Source organism: Ctenopharyngodon idella, chromosome 22 (assembly GCF_019924925.1).
Source record: "Ctenopharyngodon idella isolate HZGC_01 chromosome 22, HZGC01, whole genome shotgun sequence".
Classification (NCBI taxonomy): domain Eukaryota; kingdom Metazoa; phylum Chordata; class Actinopteri; order Cypriniformes; family Xenocyprididae; genus Ctenopharyngodon; species Ctenopharyngodon idella.
Window position 1 is genome coordinate 26,997,786 of NC_067241.1, and position 22,980 is coordinate 27,020,765.

Below are 22,980 nucleotides of genomic sequence, written 5' to 3' on the forward strand. Positions count from 1 at the left end.
CATCTAAGAACTTCCAAACTGTAATGGTTTAAAATCTCATTTTAATGAATGAAATTAATAAGTATACAAGCACTGCTGAGACAGTCAGGACAAACTGAACATTTGAATGTCACATAGGACGCTTTTAAAAAGGAAAACAAAAAGGGGATCATGGTACTTCATCAGTTGAATACTTCTATCTCTTGGGCCAGTTGTGGCAAAACCCTCTGCAAACAGAAATAAACAGACCATATAAATGCCTTTTTAATCCAGCAATGACTGTTACAATTAGAGTGTTCCAGTACCTGTCAGATTTGGCGGGTAAGTAAGACATGCTCTTGCCTCCCCCAGAGCTTTTCTTCTGTCCTTTTTTTTTCTGAGAATCAAAATTGGTTAAAGATCAGAAATCTTGCAAAGCTAAAAGATTCGTGGAAAGCTGAAAGCTTGAAGATTTCAAACAGGTTAATACCTTCTGCTTGGGTCCATGTCCGTTTGGATCAAAGTGTGAACTCTCTTTTGATTTACCTGAGAGTATAAAATACAAACAAATGAAGACACCAATAGGGAAAAAAAAAAAAAAAAAAAAAAAAAAAAAAAGGCAGATCTCTTACCATCAAACATTTTAAAATTTGACTGGCTGTAGTCATAAGGTTTAAAGTTTTGTTGGGGAACTTCAGGCTCTTGAACTTTTTTCTGTTTCTTTTTTTTCTGCGCAGGTTTTGTCGACTGATCAGGCACTGATGTCTCACTTTCAGTCTTTGAGGCTTTAATGTTTGGTTTAACACTCTCTTCACCAGCATCACTGGCAGCTCTCTCTCTTTTCTGTCCAGCCTGCTTTGCTTCCTAAAAATACAAGATTGACCAAACAGATGTTAGTGTATAATGAAAAAAACAAAAACAATAAGTAAAATCAGAGAGCTGAAGCTTCCTCACCTTTACTTGCTGCCTGACAGTGTGAACGTTTTGCAGCGACTCCTGGTAGCTCAGTTTGGCTTTCTTTCGTTCTTCTGAAAGACAAATACAAGCAATTATGCACATGTAAAATCACTTTAAACTACAGTTTCTTGTGTTGTTTGTACCTTGAGCTTTCTTGGCCTGTTCTTTAGCTTGCTGCTTGGCCTGAGCTTCCTTCTGCTGCTGCTCAATACTCTGTAATTTCCACCGGTTATGAATCTGTTTTAAATAGAACAACAAAAAATATAGTCAATATAAGCCACGTGCACACTAAAGTTTCAAGAGTGACATTTAAATACGGGAGAGAATGCCGAAAATTATCATTTGGTGTGTGTATGGAACAAGACTCACCCCTGAAAAATAAAGCATTTAGATAGATACACACACACACATATACACACTCCCTGGGGTGTAACGGTACATGTATTTGTCCCAATCCGTCACAGTACAGACGTTATAGTTCGGTGCATACAGTCAGGCGACGAAAACAGTCAGTCACAGGTGATTCACACTGCAATCCAGAAGGGGGCGCACCCGGTAATGCAATGCTGTTTGCTAACCACCACAACAGGAAAAAGTGCAGAAGAAGAACAGACGATCTAGATTTGTGTAATCGCTCAACTGATGTTTCAACCGCGGAAAGACGTCAATAAAACAGCTTGAATATTATCTCATGTAGCATTACATTTACCTCAGGCAAGTAATTTAGTGTCCACAGTGTGTTAGTTAACTAGAGAAATGAACTCTAGAGGGGAGCATTTTGCTAAATATATGCACTATATTAGCTTATATATATATTATATTTACCTGTTAGTAATGTCTTAATTATTTAATATATGTTTAAATAAATGTCATGAAAACAAGTTACGACAATAACTGTGTAAATGATTATATTTTAAAATGAATTACATTTTATTTATATTTAGAAGTTAATGCAAAACTTGCAATTTACATGTTTTTTTTATTATTATTATTTGAGTGTAGATACTTATTTTTAGATATAATAAACAACTGAATTCAATAGTTTGGGCTCTGTTGTTAATTGTAACCTTTAATATTATAGTAATGTGCAAGAAAGGGCTTCCTGTATATAGTTTAGAGCATTAGGCGAGAGATTTTTTTTATCCTTAAGAAAATGTTAATTATAATTGAATTTATTTATAAAATGGTTAGTTCCTGTCCTTGATTCTGATTGGTCAATATTCACGATATTCACGATAAAACACAGCTATGACCGCTTCACCCAACAGTTCTGTGCATCACTACACAACACCCTTAGCAACGTCAACTGTTTGTTCTCACTTGATATTGTTCATTGAAGCTTACTGTATCACGTAGAAGAGTATTGTGAGAAAAAGATCGAGTGAGCGAGTTTATTACCTGCATTCAGATTTAGCATTTTCCTTCAGGTCAGTCCTATGTTCATAATAAAAAATCTGTTTAAATGTCTGCTGCAATATCTTGTCCTTTTAACAGTTAAGGGGTTTTCCTGTGACTGACAGCGCTAGCCAAAGCATTTGTCAATTGCGTCTTGTTCCATGTTCACAACAATTCAGTCTTTTCAATATAAAAGTCTTCGCTACTGATTGACACTCATAAAGACAGTCTTTGCTGCCATCTAATGGCGTAATAATGTAACTTCTGTTGCTGTTCACGGTCAGGGACTATTTTTTCCCAGTGGAAGGAAGGCTTTTAGTGATTTTACTTCATAGTTGCATTGATACATATATTTTTTGGCTTCAATATTTGTATTGTGTGGTAACCGTTTTATAAAAGCAGTAAGGTACTCCAGGCTAGTGCTGTACGTGAATAAGTCAAGGCTGAAGGGGTTGCAGGCACTCCACGAAACAACGCCCTTCAGCCGTGACTTATTCACGATACAGCACAACAACTCGTACCTTATTGCTTACTTAAAGAGACACAATTTGTTCAATAAACCACTGTTTCATAAAAATTAAAAAAGAAGCAATTTTATGTTTATATAGTTTTCTCCCCTGCTGTACCGAACCGTGACTTCAATACCGAGGTACGTACCAAACCGTCATGTTTGTGTACCATTACACCCCTAACAAACACACACAATATATATTTTACTATGATGTCAAGAGGGGGAAAAAAGGAACTATACCTCATAAATCTTTGAAGATGGGTCATATTTGGCATTCTTTGATATGTGAATGTCCTTTGATGGTAAATACTGCAAACAAGCATTGAAATATCAGTGCAAGTACATTACATAACTTAAGACAAAAGCCATCAGCTAGACAAGTACTGTACCATTCGGAAGGGGTTGTCAAATGAGTCCATGATGCTGCGTGCTTTCTGCTGTGCCACTGTCAGATGAGCAGGTGCTGGTGCCTCCTCTGCCTCATCATCCTAAAAAAAACAAATGACAAATAACATCCTTAACTCTCAGAAACACTCCCAAATCAAATGAGGCAAATCAATACTAAGACCATTTACAACTACAAAATGTTCTAATAAAATTAACTTCTAACTTCTGCTGGACTGATCAAGACATCCCGTTAAGGCCCCCAATATACTTGCTGCAAAGTTCTTTTTCTTTCTTTGTTTAGAGGTAAAAGGAAGATTGAAATACCTTGTCAGTGATGTACTGATAAACATCTGCTGACAGCAGTGTTTAGATGAATATATAAATATGTTCTGCACACTTTCTTCTCAATCATGAAATAAAAGGCAGAGCCTCAGAGCCACACCTACCATTTACATAATTGCCACGGACCAATGGTACTGCGAAAGCCTTTACCAGCCAGAGTGAACTTTTCTGGAAAGTTCGATTTTGCCTGATTTTGTTCAAAATGACATCACACCAGTTTATTCTTGATTTCGCTTGAAATATATAGGGGCCTTTAACCACACTGCCTCTCTCTCAAACCTATCCTTTGTTGTCAGCACACCCAAACATGCACAATAAGAAAGATTTCTCTGGATTTCTTTTCAAATGTCCTACCGCAAACAGTCTGATTTTTGCTGGAGCTATCAGGCCATGCAAGGATTTTCCCTCTCGTTCCACACTTTCATTCTCCTCCTCTGAAAACAATACTCCAGATTTAGTTGGGGTTTCTAAACACACATGTAGAAAACAATTTAGAGATTTTCATGACCAAATAGAAAGGCAAATTAAAGACTCATAAAGGTATCCATTATATCTAGACCTACCAAAGAAAGAAAGCTCCAGGAAATCACTTTCGGACGAGCGGGAGGTGTCATGAGGTCCGAATAAAGTAGACTGTGGCTATAAGACAACAACAAGAGCAACTCAATAAGACAGCTTCTTTGCTTGTTAGTTTTACAGGGCTGGACAAATCTGTCAACACACCTTTCTTTTAGGGGTTATCGATTTCCTCTTTTCAGCAAGTACCTCTGCCTGAAGAGAGACAACATTTTTAGTAGTTTCTACAGTTTCTTACTGATATTGCAAATTACAGGACTAATATATTTATACAACACAAGCGATAGTAGTCAATCAGCTAAATGGTGTTTGTATAAGTGCACACCTTCAGTAAAGGAGTCTCTCGAGCCTCTTTGATAAGCTGATGAAGCTCATTGATCTGCTGGCGCACTAGTGGTGGAATGGGGTTACAGCAAGCGATGATGCCCTGAGGCTCCCTATAGAGAAAAAAACATCCGTTTACACAGCTTCCTGTGCGTGAGAGATAGCAGCCGCCTTACAGCTTTCAACAGAATGAAATATTGAAAGGATTTGTCATTGAAAAAAAAAAAAAAAGGACTTCAAATACACTAGTCCACTCCATTTACTGAAACTAAACAGCTTGTTCAGAAATCCCCATGGTTGTGATGTCACTCATCACCCACGTCTACATATCTTTTCAGTGTTTTAAAAAAATACCATTAACAAACGCCTGCAAAATATGATACTGTGCGGAGGTTGGCCAATCATAAGAGGACATTTATATACACTACTGTTCAGTAAGATGTTTTTAATATTTTTTGAATACCACCTTATGCTTACGCAGGCTGTTTATTTGATCAAAAATATATTAAAAACAGCAATATTGTGAAATATTACTACAATTTAAAAGAACTTGAATTCATTTTAAAATGAAATTTATTCCTGTGATGGTAAAGCTGAATTTTCAGCATCATTACTCCAGTCTTCAGTGTCACATGATCCTTCAGAAATCATTCTAATATGATGATTTGATACTCAAGAAACTTTTTTTATTATCAATGTTGAAAACAGTTGTGCAAGACACATTTCTTTCAGGATACGTTGTATTTACTGTCACTTTTGAACAGTAACCCTAGTGACAGGAGAAAAAAACAAACAAACAAAAAAACACTAAAATACTAAAATGTATTTGAAATACTTTTTTTTTGTGCTAAGTGTACTACAAATACATCTACATATTTATGTGCTAAATAAAAATAGCCTGCAATTGTACTTTTGGTATACTAAACTGGTATACTTAAAGTCTGCTAAATTTGAACAACTAATTTTGTACTTAATGCACTTTAATTGTGCTGAAGTATTGCTGAGGTCCAACTAAACATATACTGAAGTATATTTGATTGTGCAAAAGAGGAACTATTTCAAGTATACTTTAGGAACACTTTAAATATCTTGCATTTAATTACTGATATTATATACAAAGATCATACAATCCTTATTAATTGAGATATTAAAACACTTTTTAGGCATAATATTAAGAAATGTGCATTGTGCAATAAAGAAATACTCCAAATAGTTTAATTATAATTTTATATCAGTGCATCTCAATTTATGTGTCAATAAATATGTTATTAGATTTGAAGTACATTTAGTGTGAATTTTTTTGTTTTGTTTAGTTTTTTTTTTTTTTAACTAAGGAATATGTATGAAGGTATAGAGCAAAAACAGGCCATTTGATTCTAAGGGTCAGTAAGACGGTTGAAGATGCTCAAAGACCTGTTCACACCAAGTACGATAACTATAAAGATAACTATAACGATATCTATATTAGTGTCCACACCAGCGGATGCTATTGTTCCGTTTATAAGTGCACGCTGAATTGTCGTCTGTCACTTTAAATGCTCTGGCTATTTAAAGCAGGATGGATTATAATTGGCTGTCAATGCTTCTCATTCATCAGCTGGAAAAAAATTGTTCTGAAAGTGATTCCAATTATATTGCTTCTCTGTGCAGTTATTAGTTGAGTTCACACCGCAACTATATTCTTTTAAATTTACAATGATTTTTATAACTATATCTTGTTATAGTCCTTGGTGTGAACAGGCCTTAAAGGGTTAGTTCACCCAAAAATGAAAATTCTGTCATTAATTACTTACCCTTCCATTTAGTTTTTGCACACAAAAAATATTCTTGTCGCTTCATAATATTAAGGTTGAACCACTGCAGTCACCATCAACTGTTTTAACGATGTCTTTAGTACCTTTCTGGACCTTGAAAGTGTTGATTATATTGCTGTCTATGGACGAGTCAGATACCTCTTGGATTTCATCAACAATATCTTAAATTGTGTTCCGAAGATGAACGAAGGTCTTACGGGTGTGGAATGACATGAGGGTGAGTAATTAATGACAGAAACTTCATTTTTGGGTGAACTAACCCATTAAAACAATTATTTTTTGTGCAAGAAACCTTAAGAGATCATAAGAGCACCTTATGGAGAGAAAATGAAAAATTAAGTTTAGTATAAGACCCCTTTAAAACTTACTTTGGAAGCTCCTCTGCAATCTTCATCATCATGTGGTTTGGTAGGACATACCTGTGGAGGAACAACACATTCATGGATCACACCAACTACACAATAACAGTCAACAGACACATGCATAGAGATGAGGTAGATTATTTGGGGCATCACCCGGTGCTCTCATCTTCCTGTCGTGCCAGTTTGTCTCTCCAGGCGTACAGCAGTCTGAAGGCTGCCAGCTGCTGTGTGTTGAAGTTCTTCTTCTGCTTGCGGTACAGCTCCATGTACGAGTCCTCCGTAAAAATAGGCTTTACGTATTTCTAAAGAGAAAGATGTGATGGTTGTAAAAATATTCAGAAATATTAATGTCAATCAACGAATCACTATTTCTGTCCCTCCATACATAGACAGCTATGCAACTAACACTTTGACGCTTCAAAAAGTTCATAAAGAGATTGTAAAACTAATCCATATGAATTGAGTGGTTTAGTCCAAATTTTCTGAAGAGACTAATTTGCTAACCCTGAGTAATTGATGACAGAATTTTTTTCATTTTTGGGTGAACCAACCCTTTTAATACATCATTTCATATTTTCTTTGCATTTGGAGTGTTTAATTAGATGGTATGAAGAAATCTGTCCACACCTTGAGCGAGAGGTCTCTGCTTTTAGCCCAGACCTGCTGAATGAGGGCAGGCTGCCCGTTGCCCGTATCATACAGGTCGACTCGGACTCGATCATACACGTAGAGCAGGTAGTGGGTGTCAGCCTGAGCGTACTTCAACATCTCATCTGGCAACGGTCTACAGACACAAAATAGACATATGTATTACCACAATGTCTACTAGAGCAATCAGCCAAACAGAAACCCTGCTGTAAAATTAGGGAATTGAGTTAATGAGTTTGGCTCAATAATAAAGGAGAATTCTATTGTGCTGATCAAAATAAGCTTAGGATTACCGTATCCTCCAGTCTGCCAGCTGGTAGCGTTTATCAGAGCTCACGTTGCAGTAGACTTTCAGGAGATGGTCAAGGGAGTTTCGGCCATGGTTTAGGCAACGTGCAGCATGATGGGTGTCAAACATGTTGACCACGTAGAGACTTAAGTCCTTCTGCAGCCACTCAATGTCAGAGTCAGCACCGTGAAACACCTGCATCACGGTAGATGAAACAAAAAACAAAAACAAAAAAAAACACCTTAACAGTAAACAAACGGCATTCACATTTTTATGAATGAAACTAAATATTCAGCTAGATATAATGTTAGGCGGGACTTCATTTAATTTGTTTGATGGGACATTTATGTGGAGGTGACCAAATGAATTACAATTTTTATATAATATATATATATATATATATATATATATATATATATAAAAAATTCTTTCTTTTTCAGAATAATGTGCATTGATGAACTGTACTTATGACTGCACATAAGACCTACACATAAGACCAGGAACATTTTTTTTGTCGTTCGAATTTAATTTTATTGACCATTTATTTTTTTAAATGAAATATTGCAGTATTTATTATAAATGATTAATCTGTGCACATTTTTTTTTAATTCATGTGTCCTCATAATCTTTAATCAAAATAACTTCCCCTCCCTCTTGCTGTGACATCTCTTCTCTGATGATGAGGGCAGGACAACCTGTCACTCACATGAGATCCACCAATAGCAAACCACAACCATCCAATCAATTCCCCGTGGACAAAATCAAGCCCCGCTCTGCATTTGTTCTTGTTCGAGAAGCCGTTTCACTTGGATATACATCACAATAGGGAAGTACAGACTATTGCAACTTCTGTTTCATGCCGATTATAAGATATGCACATGCAAACTTAAATGACAAGCAACAGAAACACACCTACACACTAATCTAAGTGGATAACTTTAATAGAAAAGCTTAATATTAAAGTCAATCACCTTCACAATGGCGGGGTCGGTGAAAGTCTCGTTTAAGATGTACATTTCACTGCGCAGTTCCAGCACGTCTATGATGAAATCCTCTTCCCGAGTTGATATCTGCATCAAACACGTGATTCCCAAAAAGCTTCTGTAGGAATGATGCTGTAGACAGATAACTGGTGTGAATTAAAACTTAGTGATAACACAATTAATTAGCATCATGAAAACAGTCATACCTCCAGGTCCACAGCGAACTCGGTCGTCTTGGCCAACTTCTCATTCAAAGCAACAAGATCATCTAAAGTATTGATGAACTGACAAGTGGACTCCGCAAGGGGTTTATACATCTAAAACACATAACATACAATAATTGATGTCAGATCCAAATGAAAATAATCATCACAGTTCCTGACAAGAAAACAGACAATGGAATCCAGAAAAAAAAAAGGATCAGACACTGACCTGGACATCAGGTTTACACTTCAGACTCTCTGGCATGACCAGATGGTCCAATTCATACTGATAGGGGTGAGAAAACCTGGAAAACAGCATTACAATCCATTTATAACAAGACTAGCATTAAAGACTGATGTAAAATAACTACCATGAACACACTGAATGGCTTTACACTGGATAAATCACATAAATGTCTCTTACATGTCGTCCACATGCTCTTTCGTTCTCTGCTGATGGATAAAATCCGCCAGCGCAGCAGGAACATCCAAATCCTCAGGTCTCTCCTTACGAATGTGTTTGTTGGCAAAATCTAAAAATCACACATTTGGTTACATTTTAGTATTTAGTTAAAAAAAGTTACATTGTGTAGCTTTAAGTATTATTCAATATTTAAATTACTTAAATTGTTTAAATTACATTTAAATCCATTTTTATTTAATTTATATTATTTATTTTTTAACATTTCGTTGTCTGCACCTCCAGTAGTTCCACCAAATGTTAGCAATATAAATTAGTAAAAAACAGACTGCAAAGGCAAAGATTTATATATAAAAAAAAAAAAGTCACCATCGAGGCTTTTTTTTTTTTTTTTTAACACTCACATGATGGCAGAGGTTTCACTGCGTTGGGTTTGATGAAGATTTTGGAGACAAAAGGAGTGTTGCTGTTATCCACTTTGTCTCTGAACTTGAGTTGTGGCCGCTGAATGTTTTTAGCATGTAGAAGACGAAAGGTCTCTGTGTTGCGGTCTCCTCCCTGTAAGGAGAAGAAAAGCTGCCATCATGCCAGAACCTGCTCCTCAGTGACCAGCCATCAAGACATTCTCAATTAATGACACCTCATCACGTCAAACTAACTCAAAAGGAACACATTTTCTCTCATAATCAAAAAAGTTGAGTTCAAAAGAAGGAGGACACGCTGAGAAACTTACCTTGCGATTCCAGCTGGACACAACGATCTTGGGCGGCTGATATCCTGCAGGCATCACCGGCTGCTGGGAACGACTCACGCCAGAGGCCTCGTCCAGGAGAATGCCCTGAACACAGGTCACAAATACAGCAGGTCTCATTTTACAGATATGACAGGATAAAACATATTTGTAGCACTAGACTAAAAAAATGGAGAGAGACTTTTTAACCTTTTGTAATTTCTACAGGCATAACAAGATGACTTCATTTGTTGTTGACTAAAGGCCCGTTCACACCAAGACGATAACTACATTAGCATCCACATCAACGCTCTGCTGCTTTAAAGAGGACCTATTATGCTTTTTTACATGTTCAGCTCTCTTTAGAGTGTAATGTTGCTGTTTGAGCATGAAAAAGGTCTGCAAAGTTACAAAGAGTTATTCTTTATATCAGTGTGCACTGTTTCTGAACTCCCTGAAATGCCTCGATTGAAGTCTTGAGTTTTCTTCCGTGAACAAACATGTCACAATATTCCTCATTTAAATAATTCCCACGCAAGGCATATGTAAAAAAGGGGGATGAGGCCTGGTTGAGTTGCGTTAAGAGTGTGTGGAGTGTGCGGTTATGGTAAGGGGCATGACATTTCCCAAACATGCTAGAAATGGTTGAACAAACGAGCATGTCACGTTTTTCAGAAGGAGGGTCTTCATAGAGACAGGAAGTAAACAGAGTGTTACTGACAGACGGAGAAGAGAATTGATGTTTATATGATGTTTTTTTTTTTGTTTTTTTTTTTTTTACATTCAGGCATGAAAAGCTATTCTATAGTAGTCAACATTTGAAGTGGATCAAAAAAAATTTAAATCAAAGTTGTCCTAAGAAGAAGGTTTTAGGACAAATTTGATGAAAGGTTTTGATTCACTTCAAGTGTTGACTACTGTAGTAGAGCCCAAAAACAAAATTAAGACTTTGTAAAAGGGCATAATATGGTCTCTTTTCATGCTTAATCTCATTAAAGCAGTATGGATTCTGATTGGCTGTAAATTTATCATTCATAAGCTGGGAAAAAACTGTTCTGAAAGTAATTCCAATGATCTCGTTCCTCTGTGTCGTTACAGTTATAGCTGTGTGTTGTTGTGTGTGGACTCCCTATTATCACAGAATTAGAACGATTATTAAAATGTCATAGTTATTGTTCGTGTCCTTGATGTGAACGGGCCTTAAGGTCAGACATACAGACAGAAACCACAAGACCTGAAGCTTCAATCTCAAAGTTGTTATTAGAATGTAACACTCGTACCACTTTCTCAAGGATGGCATCGTTTGAGTCCACCACCAGGTCAAACCTGTCCTCCAGTCCAGTCAGCTTGTTCCTGTCTCTCATGTGAGATCTACATCCATGATACTGCATGATCTTGCTCATACTGTCAGAGAAACAGAGATATTAGTACAATATGAACTCTCCAGCTACAACATAATGAACTATGTGCACCTCTCAATTTCTTTTGAGGTCCAAGAGATGCTAAAGCATGTAATAATTACAACTGCACGATTAATCGTTAAAAGATCGCAATCTCAAACCAAAAAGACCTACACGATTTCATTCCTAATTTAAACCTTTGGAACCTTTTAAAGCGTTGGCACTGTTGTTGATCCAGAGAGAGCAGTTGTAATGTATAGCTTTTCATCCACACAGTATCATTATTTCTATCTTACAATAACTCAAATTATCACAAAAGAACTGGAATAAAAGTTTATAGTTCAGATATAAACACTGATGTCTACAGAAGCGATCAAAGTAGAGTAAATCACCTTTTGAAAGAAACTGACGCTTCAAACAAATATTGTATCAATTACATCGTTACACCAGTAGGTGGCGACAAATGACTGTTAAAAAAATGTATCTGTGATGGCTCCGAAAGCCTAGAGGTTAGTGTGCAGACACATAGTATGGCACAAATGCGTTCACGGCGACCCGAGTTCGATTCCCATCTCAAGGTCCTTTGCCGATCATGCCCCCCTCTCTCCGCACAGTGCTTTCCTGTATGCTCTATACTCTCCGAATAAAGGCACAAAAAGCCCATAAATATTTTTTTTTTTTCAAAAAAAAAACAATTGTCATTGAATCATTCATTCAAGAGATTTGTTCAAAAACACTGATTTATCCAGTAATGAAACAAGTGAAGTAATTATTAGTGAGTCATTGAATCATTCATTCATTCAAATTAAATAGACTGCAGCAATTAGCATTTTGTCAATTAACATTTACCTCTAGTAAATGACGTTATATTGTTGTCTATTCAGAATCATGGCAAAATCATGATAGAATCATGATCTCTATTTTAAATTAAAAAATTGTGATCCTCGATTTCTCCAAAACCGTGCAGCTCTAGTAAAGATAATAATAATAAAATGAATTTTTTCATGTTTTATACATGATGTCTGAGAGCCCAAACAAAAGTAGATTTTCATGAAGAACTTTGGAAACTTTTTAGGTTTAACTTTTATTTATATACAAGGCTTAACAAATTTATTAGACCACCACCCCATGTAAGGTTTGTGCCACAGCTGCCCTAAACTAACAGTATTGGTGATAACCAAAATCATTTATGTTTCTGTAATAGTTAATCCACACCAGTATGTGTAAGCTCTTTAGTCACAGTAGTGTTTCTAATGCTAAAATATTATTATTGTTGGGATTTAATAGATTCAAAGATAGACTGCACAAAAGTTTCATCAAAAGCAAATCTTTGGGAACAACTAGAAACTATTTGGAAGTCAATAAAAACAGAGACTATGGAAAAGTACATAAAAACAATGCCAGCAAAAATTCAACCTGTTATCAAGGCCAAATGAGGCCATACAAAATAATATATATTTTAAATTTATATAATATATATATATATATATATATATATATATATATATATATATATATAGTTATTTGCCTAATAAGTTTCAATAAAGTTTTTAGTTTTAAACAAGTTTTTGACAGATTCCTAAAATATTTGTGCTTTCTCTTTATTATGACAGGTGGTCTAATAAATTTAAGCTCTGTGTGTGTGTGTGTGTGTATAATTATATATATATATATATATATATTATATATAAGAAATCGGGTAGAAATGGCCAAGAAGATGAACATTTCCTTTACAGGGTTTTCTGTAATAGATCTACAAATCCATGAAGTATCAATTCGATCTACTGTGTGATTATATTTCGCCAGTTCACCAACAAAAAGTACCAAAATATACCATGGCATTTCTGTTTTATGACATCCCTCATGGTAGTTTCATGGCATTCTTGAGTAACCTGAAGTACCTTCAGACTTATTAAAAACAGAGTGGGATTAACCGTTAGTGTGTCCTGGTACAGTACTTCAGTGGGAGTATTTTACCAGTGTAAGAGTCGATCTCCCTGTGAAGCGCAGAAGTGTTGAAAGGCAGGGAAGCTGCGGTACAGATCAAACTCATCTCCCGCTGCTGGAAGAGCTGCAGACGCTTTCGTGGCAGCGACCACCGCTCCCAAACCGTGCTGTTCAAACAAACACCAGTCAAATACATTCACTTTGACTTCACATGTGTAGAATTTACATCTCAAACATTACTGCGTATGCACGCATGGCTACTCTTTCCACGTTGCAATTGTGTTTACAGTTAGTTACGGCGCTGACAACGGGATTCACACACTGAAACGACCAACCGACCTTGACAAATGCATCGACATCTTTGAATCCCGGACAAAACTCTGTTTCTGGCTCTGTTTCTTCGGCTGGTGAAGAATGATCACTCTGTTTAACAGTGCCAGCACTACTCGAGGAGGCAGCCATATTGAAACATCAAATCGAAAACTTCGCAGCCGCACGAGAATACCTCTTCTTCTATGCCACAACCGTGTATGTCGACGTCAGCCAATATCGCCACCTGAGGGACGGTTTTGGTACTGGCAGCTCTTACATTTTACTTACCTCGAAAAAGTGAAACGGACTCTTGGACATATTTGCATAAGCCATTTCTTTTCAGCTTCAAAATGGCCTATTCGGTTTTTTATATTGAACTGCATCCGACTGAAGTTGCAAATGTTGACAAAAAGCGGAGCATACTGATTCGGATGATAACAAAATAAAACCTACATGATATTTTAGTATAGTCAAATCAGTAGGCTACAGTTATTTTCATTAATAATTTAGCATTAAATGAAAATTATTATTAACGTAACGTATTTTAGAAATATTATTTGATCGTTCTGCATATGTTTAGTCTATTATGTTGGCTTGAGCAAACCAGCACGTTGATCTAGGCCTACTATTTTAAACTATTTTATCTTTTCTAACTGGCCGCACTTACGGTTTTCATAAAACGGGCGATCACAAAAAAATCCCATAGACTGAACACTGAATGGATGTTTAAATGACTGTTCCAACTGTCAAACATTCAAATCTAAACAGACACACAGAATGCCTATCTTTCTATCCATCTGTCTGTCTACCTAGAAGTGATGGGGTTCGACTCCAAAAGAGTCGATTCCTCGACTCCGAACAGTGCCGGGATCGACTCTAGCACAGGAATCGACCCTCATTGTAGTTTCTGTTGCTGTATCAGTGTCCGAAATCGCTCACTCGTTCTCTAATAATCAGAAAACAACTTTATTTTTCATGTAGCCTACTTTGGGGGAAAAAAATAACAGTAAGGGCTTTTCACACTTGAAATAGTTAACCCTAGGTCATTCTAAACCCCGGGTAAACGGAATCCTGGGTTATCTTGCTTCACGTTTAAAGGGTTAGTTCACCCAAAAAAATAATGTCATTTATTACTCACCCTCATGCCGTTCCAGACCTTCGTTCATCTTCGGAATGCAAATTAAGATATTTTTGTTGAAATTCGATGGCTCAGTGAGGCCTGCATAGCCATCAATGACATTTCCTCTCTCAAGACCCATTAATGTACTAAAAACATATTTAAATCAGTTCATGTGAGTACACTGGTTCAATATTAATATTATAAAGCGACGAGAATATTTTTGGTGCGCCAAAAAAACTAAATAACGACTTATATAGTGATGGCCGATTTACTTCATGAAGCTTCGGAGCATTATGAATCAGCGCTTCGGAGCACCAAAGTCACGTGATTTTAGCAGTTTGACACACGATCCGAATCATGATTCGACACGCTGATTCATAACTCTCCGAAGCTTCATGAAGCAGTGTTTTGAAATCGGCCATATCACTATAAGTCGTTATTTTATTATTATTATTTTTTTTGGCGCATCAAAAATATTCTGGTCGCTTTATAATATTAATATTGAACCACTGTACTCACATGAACTGATTTAAATATGTTTTTAGTACATTAATGGATCTTGAGAGAGGAAATGTCATTGCTGGCTATGCAGGCCTCACTGAGCCATCGGATTTCAACAAAAATATCTTAATTTGCGTTCCGAAGATTAACGGTCTTACGGGTGTGGAACGGCATGAGGGTGAGTAATAAATGACATTATTTTCATTTTGGGTGAACTATAACACTGCTCATAATTTACCCGGGGTTAACAATTAATACTGTGTATTCATAAGCTGACGTTTCACATTGTACATTCCTAAACCTGTCCCCGGGTTAACGGTCTTATTTGCATATTTGCGGCGTCAGCATCATTGATTGGACAAACGCAGCACGCGACCTGCTGTTTACATAGCTGTAGCATTGAGTATCCTCGTTTTGCCGACTGTCGATTTACACTGAATGGACATTTTGGACTATAAAGGTAAGAATGAAATGGTCTCTTCTTCACTCAAATTGTTGCGTTTTCTGTCAGCATTTGATATTTTTCCTCTCAAACACCGAATCTGCTGATTAAATAAAATGCACAGTGTTTCCGTGACTGTCTATCGGTTAGCCGTTGCTAAGCATCTAGTCATAATATTCTAACACCGCGTCGTTTCACACTGCACAAGCAAAAACGGTGCTAACCCTGCTGCTTAGGAGTGTTTCATAACTCCGGGTAAAATCAGTGCTAACCACGCTTCTAAATTACAAGTGTGAAAAGTTCCTTTACCCGGGGTTAAGCGCAGTGTGAAAAGCCCTATAGTAAATTATACTACATATCCCGCACCGGCTTTGTAGTTTCATTGGTCATTAATAGGCCTACAATATATACTAATTTGGTTTAACATGGTTATCCTAATTTGTATTAATAATCATTAAACTAATTATAAATCAAAATAATCTGCCCACAAGTACAAACACATCAATCATTTTATGTATGTGTTGCAACTATTATTTTTAGTATCTTGAAATATCCTGTCCAACTTTTCAAATGGCTGTTTAATTAGATTATAGGACAACACAGAGTAACAAAAACAAGAGCTGTGATCAGTAGATGAAAAGCAGACTTTTATTAACAAACATTTATTTACACTGTGGTCAGCAAACACGTGTTGATGGACAGGCAGTCAATGTAGAACTATGGAGACCAAACACAGGAAAGAGTTACAAAAAGCGCTTAAAAACACCTGTAAAAAGAGAGAGCAATGAAGATGAGGGGAAAAGGTGTGATAAATCTATATCTTTTTTTTTATTTATTTATTTTTTTTTTTTTATTATAACACTTATGCCGCAGACTATCATTGCTGGCTTATATTCAATATCCTAAAATCTACAATTACAAATGTACATGGATATTTTCAGAGAGTGGTATAAAATGCAATTTTCCTGTTCTTAGAGTTGAGATGCGATGTACAGAAGGACATGAAACACTAGGGGGCAGGATAGATCCACGGCCAATATGATGATCTAACAGAACATTGTACAAGATTACAGCAAACTGAAATTATTAAGCTGAAAGTGTTACATAAATTCATCAAATAAATGCTAAAAAAACCCTTCCCCTAAACTCTTGCAATGTTTAAAGGAGTGGTTCACCTTAAAATTAAAACTGTCATCATTTACTCAGCCTCATGTTGTTTCCAAACATTTGATTTGATTTAACACAAAACAAGATATTCTGCAGAATGTTCACACTGCTCTTTTCCATACGACAAAAGCACAAAATTGTCATATGACTTCAGATAACTTGGAACATAGAGCACAAGTCTATGCCTAAAATACAGATTCCAATAGGGGAACTTATTAATCATATGAAAAAGAGCAACGTGAGCATTCTTCAAAAGTTCTCCTTTTGCACTCTAGGAGAAAAATAAAGACATACAGTTAAGAGCAATGGTGAACTATTCCTTTAAGAGCATGATGCGCCCAGTTCCTTTACCATCAGGCCACAAGAACCCAAAATGTTGTCAATACAGTACACAAATCTCGTGATATGAAACATCTGGTATTACAAGCAACTCAACAATGTAATTATGAAAGTTAGAAAATCTTGTTCATACTGACTTTTGCCCTTAACATCTCATTTTGGAAAGAAATACACAGCCCCTCTCTTCAAAACATGTCATACACACTATGATACATGTAACGTTGCATGTCAGGTCAGTCAGTTGTGCTTTGAGGTTTATGTTTCCAGTAAACAGTTACAGTAGCTCTGCATCTACAGTGAAAGACATTGACAGCTACTCAACCGTTGTCATATTCATATAAAGACATGCTGACGATTTGTTCACAAACAACTGATATTTGATTACAAGCACCATTCAAATGAAAGAACCACTATCTGTTTCATAATACCAGCCAGTCCTATAATAATAATGAAAAACAATAGTATGAGGTTATGTAGTATATTGTACTGACTATCGGAGGATGCCCAGACTAGTTTGATGTTAGGTCTAAAGGCTGATTATACAAATACATTGTGCAATAAATGATGATTATTAACATTAAAAAATACTGACGGGCATGTACAGTGACCCCAAAATGTTTGAACGTCACACTTAAAATGCACAAATTCCATTGCATTAGATACAAAATATTAAACCAAGAAGCATCTGCAAATAAATGAACCACTTTAGCAAGGTGATTTTCAATCACACTTAGAAGAAAAGGATCTATATAGAAACTTAAATGATTCTGTCAGTCGCTTCATATATAGAACCACTTACGGGTTCTAACCATGGATCATTTTGTGGGATTAGTTTTAATTAATTTTGTTTTAATACATTTTTTTATTTCAATTAAATGTTATGAACTAAACAGCTCGGTATGAATTAAACAGCTAAAACTTACTTTATCACTAGAAAAAAAAAAATTGAAATAACCCATTAAACATGAAAGTATTATGAAGTCATTTATTTCTCCTTATACACTCTTTAAAAAAAAAAAAAAAAAAAAGGTTTCAGAAGGTGTTGTTCACAATGATGCCATCAGTGTTGGGGGAAGTTACTTTTACAAGTAATGTATTACAATATTGCATTTCTCCCTAAAAAATAACTAATTGCATTAGTTACTTTTTGTGTAATGTTTTACGTTACTTTTGCGTTACTTTTTCTCATGGGCTGGGCTTGCTTGTTTGTTTTTTAATAACAAAAAAAGTTCTATTTTTGGCAAATGTAAAGGTCTTTTCACACCAAACGTTTTTGCTTATTTGTATGGTTGAATTGGATCATTGGTCAGCAGCAAAGACATTGGGTAATAAAGTGAGATTTATAAATATACATAGAGTATATTTGTGTTATTTAACATATTTAATTATTGAAGGTTTGCATAAATTTCTTAGTTTGCATTTCACTGTTTTTATTCATTTTGAGGAATACATTTACTCCTGATTTCTCTCAACATGGGGACAGGAGAGCTGTCAGTCAATAAATGGGAAAACAAAGTAACTTGCGTTACTTATTTGAAAAAGTAATGTTACTTTACTAGTCACTTGAAAAAAAAAAATCTGATTACGTAACCCGCGTTACTGAGGCGAAACTGCGTTCCCTTGCTTTATTTGAAAAAGTAATGTTACTTTACTAGTCACTTCAAAAAAAATAATCTGATTACGTAACCCGCGTTACTGAGGCGAAACCGCGTTCCCTTGCCTTATTTGAAAAAGTAACTCAGAAGTAATGTGTTACTTTACTAGTTACTTGAAAAAAGTAATCTGATTCGTAACCCACGTTACTGAGGTGAAATTGAGTTCCTTTGCCTTACTTGTTTGAAAAAGTAACTCAAAAGTAATGTGTTACTTTACTAGTTACTTGAAAAAAGTAATCCGATTACGTAACCTGTGTTACTGAGGCGAAACCGCATTCCCTTGCGTTACTTGTTTGAAAACGTAAATCAGAAGTAATGTGTTACTTTACTATTTGAAAAAAGTAGTCTGATTATGTAATCCACGTTACTGAGGCAAAATCGCGTTCCCTTGTGTTACTTGAAAAAGTAAAATCAGAAGTAATGTGTTACTTTACTAGTTACTTGAAAAAAGTAATCCGATTACATAACCCGCGTTACGGAGGTGAAACCGCGTTCCCTTGCATTACTTATTTGAAAAAGTAAAATCAGAAGTAATATGTTATTTTACTAGTTACTTGAAAAAAGTAATCTGATTACGTAACCCGCGTTACTGAGGCTCATGCCACTGGAACATTTTTGTGGAATGGAAAAGTTTTTTTTTTTTTTTTTTTTTAAGTTCTATAAAGAACCTTTATTTTTAAGAGTGATATGGAACCTCTCTGGCATAAAGGGTTGTTTAATATTGAGTCAAGAACCCTGGTGTTCTATACAGAATCCCTCTGAACCCTCTGAAGTGTGTATAACCTATATTTGATCTAATGTCATGACATTCATACATTGTTTAGTATGATTTGAGTGTCTAAATACAGTTATTTTGGGATCATTGAATAAAACTAGAGCAAAAAACTAAAACTGAATCTGACAGTGAACCATGAGAATCATACATCACACTATGACATAAAACAACTTTCAGAACAGCTCTAATTCTTTCTTGTATTTATATTTTATGCTTCCTTTGCTTCTATTTTTGACTACCACTGGAGTTTAGCTCGCTTTGTCTTATATTTTCCGGCCACACCCTCTGTCCTCCTCTCGGCTCCCTCCTCTGTTTTACTGTGCAAATCCTGTGTGAAGGTAAACAGCAGCACACAATGGCCCTCCTCACATACACAAACAGACCTGGAACTCTGTGAACCTCAACATCTGAACTCCCACCAAATAACTCAATGCACGGACCACACACAACACCGGTCAAAATACAGGACCTTTTTGTTTAGATATGCTTTACAGCCACTTGTAAGAGCGCCTAAATGAGGCGGCTGGAACAATTTTCCAGAGCATCTGATGGAGCGACTGTGTTTTGTCCAGAGCTGTGAATCTTCAACACTTCTTCCAAACCAGAATGGGCTGATTTAGGATGAATTAGGCAGGTGTTTTAAACAGAGGAGAGGCAGAGAGGAGGAATGGGCAGAACGGCTCCTCTTCAGGACACGCTTTCATTTACGAAGACCTGAAAAACACAAACAGACATAGAGAAATGTTATTAGAGTTAACCAGCATATCGGTTCAAAAGATCATTTTGGCATTGACAGTTGCTTTTTGGTTGCCGACGGTTTTTATTTGGAGTGTTATTTGGTTATTTTTGTATGCAACACTTTATTTTACTTTATTTGCAGTTTGTTATTTTAGGTGTTTCAGTTCAATTTGAATGTATACACTCCCCAAAACTTAGCGGTCAGTAGATGACAGATATTGATATACTCTGCAAGGATGCATAAAATTAATCAAAACAGTGACAGTGAAAACATTTATAATGTTACAAATGATTTCTATTTCAAATAAATGCTTTTTTAAAACTCAATTCAAGAATCCTGAAAAAAATGCATCACAGTTTCCTCAAAAATATTAAGCAGCAACATTGATGATGATAATAAATGCTTCTTGAGCAACATGTTAGAATGATTTCTGAACGATCATGTGACACTTTGCCATCAAAGAAAAAAGAAGAAAAGAAAAAAAAATCACATTTTAAAATATATTAATATAAAAGAGAGTTTTTTAAATTGTAATAATATTTCACAATATTACAGTTTTTACTGTACTTTTGATCAAATAAATGCAGCCCTGCTGAGCATAAGAGACCCAAACGTTTTTACGGCAGTTTTTTATTTGATTTTATTTAATAATTACAATATTTTATGGTTAAGTCATTATTAAATGTGTAATAAAGTTTTGCACTATTTCACACTGAATGAAAATTTTTCATTCATATATAACTATCAGCCGATTCATTTGGGTTTCTGGCTTAGTTTCCCACCTTAGACATCTGTATCTGCAAAATCCACTTTCAATCAACCTCTAATTACAGTATTAGAAGTTAAAACTTACTTGCAAACACACACACACACACACACACACACAAACACACACACCTGCTGGGTGATTTATTAAACTCCTTGAGACTGTGAAACATCTAGAGACAGGACAAGTACTTCTCTCATTTGCAACTAGTCTGATTAAACTGTCATGAAAAATGTCCCCGGGGCAAATATAATGTGTTTAGCACCTCCATGTGCACATATTGAGAAGGCTTCTTCTGCACACACTCATTACAGATCCTGCATAATTTAAGGCTTATTGAAATGAGGCCATGCCCGGTCTCAGAGGGACCACTGCACTGATCCATATTCTTCTTATGAATAGATAAAAACACGTAAAATCCAGGGTATAGCAGCAGGTAGTATGCAGAAAGGAGATCACACGCCTACATATTCCCCAGACAAAAAATGCATCATTAAAACTAAACCACAAAAATGACTTGCTCCACAACTTTCTAGCTTGATGAATACATGACACACATTTACACTAACATTTTCAGTAGTCTGGCCTGTCCAGTGAAGTAACACAGACTATTATTTCTTCAGAAGATGCTATTATTCTAGTTGGCACATAACTAATGATAAAGGTATGAGGAAAGTCGACCAAACATTGTGCCGCTTCCAGCTGCCAGCGTTTAAAAAAAGATCTGACATTAGCTGGTTTTGCAGCACATAAACATTGTGCTGGTGTAGTTTTCTTGTTAAAAAATTAGATCTAACCTGGAATCACATCAACAGACTGCCATTTTTTCATGTCACACTTATAGAGCTTAAACGAACAGCCCACATGTATTATTTGCCAATAACAATACAAAAAAAATGGTCCTAGTTATATAAAAACTTCTTTACTGTTGGATTTAGCTGCAGACAGTTTCACTAATCCCTCACTGGAGAAGATCAGAATGCTTAATGAATGGACTAATTAAGAACTTACACTAATTAAAAGAAAACTAACTTTAATTAATGCTTCAGATAAGGGGCAAGCAGGGACAAGTGTAAGAGGATCAATTATATTTAACTCACACACAGACCATGTGATGTGACACATTCGCACATTCTTAAAAATAAAGGTTCTTTATTCGCATTGATGGTTCCTTTAACTCTTAACATCTTTCCCTTGCACAAAATGTTCTTTATAGTGGAAAAAAGCTTCTTCAGATTATTAAAATGTTCTTCACACTAAGAAAATAATGGTTCATTTAAGAACTGTTCACTGAAAGGTACTTTGAGGAAACAAAAAGGTTTTTTCTATGGCATCGCTGTGAAAACCTACTTTTGTAACCTTTATTTTTAAGAGTTTTAACCTATTAATTAAAATTTTAGATTTATTATTTATAATTTATACTGCTTATATTTCATTATATGCTTATACATCATTAATGAAATGATTTTTAAACTGATGACATTTCTAATTGTCCACAAGGGGAAGTTTTGTCAGATTTTGCGCGCACACACACACACACACACACACACACACACACACGGGTACTTACTGATGCACGGGCTTTAACAGAAGATGAGATGGTTTCTCATTGACATGGTAGAGTGGGAATGGGTCAAATCCACCAATAAAATCAACTGAAAAACCAAACAAAAGATGAAATTAAAGAATGAAAGGAATGAAACCGGAAAATGAGCCATGAAGAGAACAAATGAAACATGAAATGATAATCACTTGATATAAAAAAAAACATGAACAGACATTATGCATGACAGAAATATGAATCAATGTGAACATTAACACTGGAATATACACGACAATTTACACAAATTAGACATAATTATTAACAATGAACAGCGTCTCATGAGATTTGATATGCTCTCTCTCTCACACACACTC

The 22,980-nt window shown here is 35.7% G+C and overlaps 2 protein-coding genes across 4 annotated transcripts in view; both read right to left on the minus strand.

The window, feature by feature from the left end:
• Positions 1-24: 24 nt before the first annotated feature.
• On the minus strand, positions 25-13,811 carry exosc10 (exosome component 10). 2 transcript variants are annotated; one of them, XM_051879756.1, is made up of 25 exons: positions 13,587-13,811; positions 13,278-13,414; positions 11,181-11,304; positions 9,904-10,008; positions 9,575-9,728; positions 9,174-9,282; positions 8,979-9,054; positions 8,753-8,863; positions 8,535-8,678; positions 7,568-7,758; positions 7,254-7,410; positions 6,780-6,928; positions 6,633-6,683; positions 4,452-4,563; positions 4,274-4,321; positions 4,114-4,189; positions 3,905-3,984; positions 3,211-3,309; positions 3,062-3,130; positions 1,059-1,152; positions 913-986; positions 591-822; positions 449-504; positions 285-355; positions 25-206 (listed from the first exon to the last, which is right to left on the minus strand). In XM_051879756.1, the coding sequence occupies exons 1-25, from the start codon at positions 13,707-13,709 to the stop codon at positions 176-178; spliced, it is 2,673 nt and encodes an 890-aa protein (XP_051735716.1). In that variant the 5' UTR covers positions 13,710-13,811; the 3' UTR covers positions 25-175. The 2 variants fall into 2 exon arrangements, with proteins under 2 accessions (XP_051735716.1, XP_051735715.1); XM_051879755.1 differs by having other exon boundaries at positions 3,905-4,017.
• Positions 13,812-16,248: 2,437 nt separating this feature from the next.
• nkain4 (sodium/potassium transporting ATPase interacting 4) overlaps positions 16,249-22,980 on the minus strand; it is an 81,076-nt gene continuing 74,344 nt past the window's right edge. Inside the window, exons 6-7 of one of the 2 annotated variants that reach the window (XM_051880372.1) lie at positions 22,634-22,718; positions 16,249-20,272 (exon numbers count right to left, since the gene is read on the minus strand). In XM_051880372.1, the coding sequence (XP_051736332.1) occupies positions 20,263-20,272; positions 22,634-22,718 (95 nt within the window). In that variant the 3' untranslated portion in view covers positions 16,249-20,262. The remainder of the gene's footprint in view (positions 20,273-22,633; positions 22,719-22,980) is intronic. The other variant, XM_051880373.1, reaches the window with a different exon arrangement.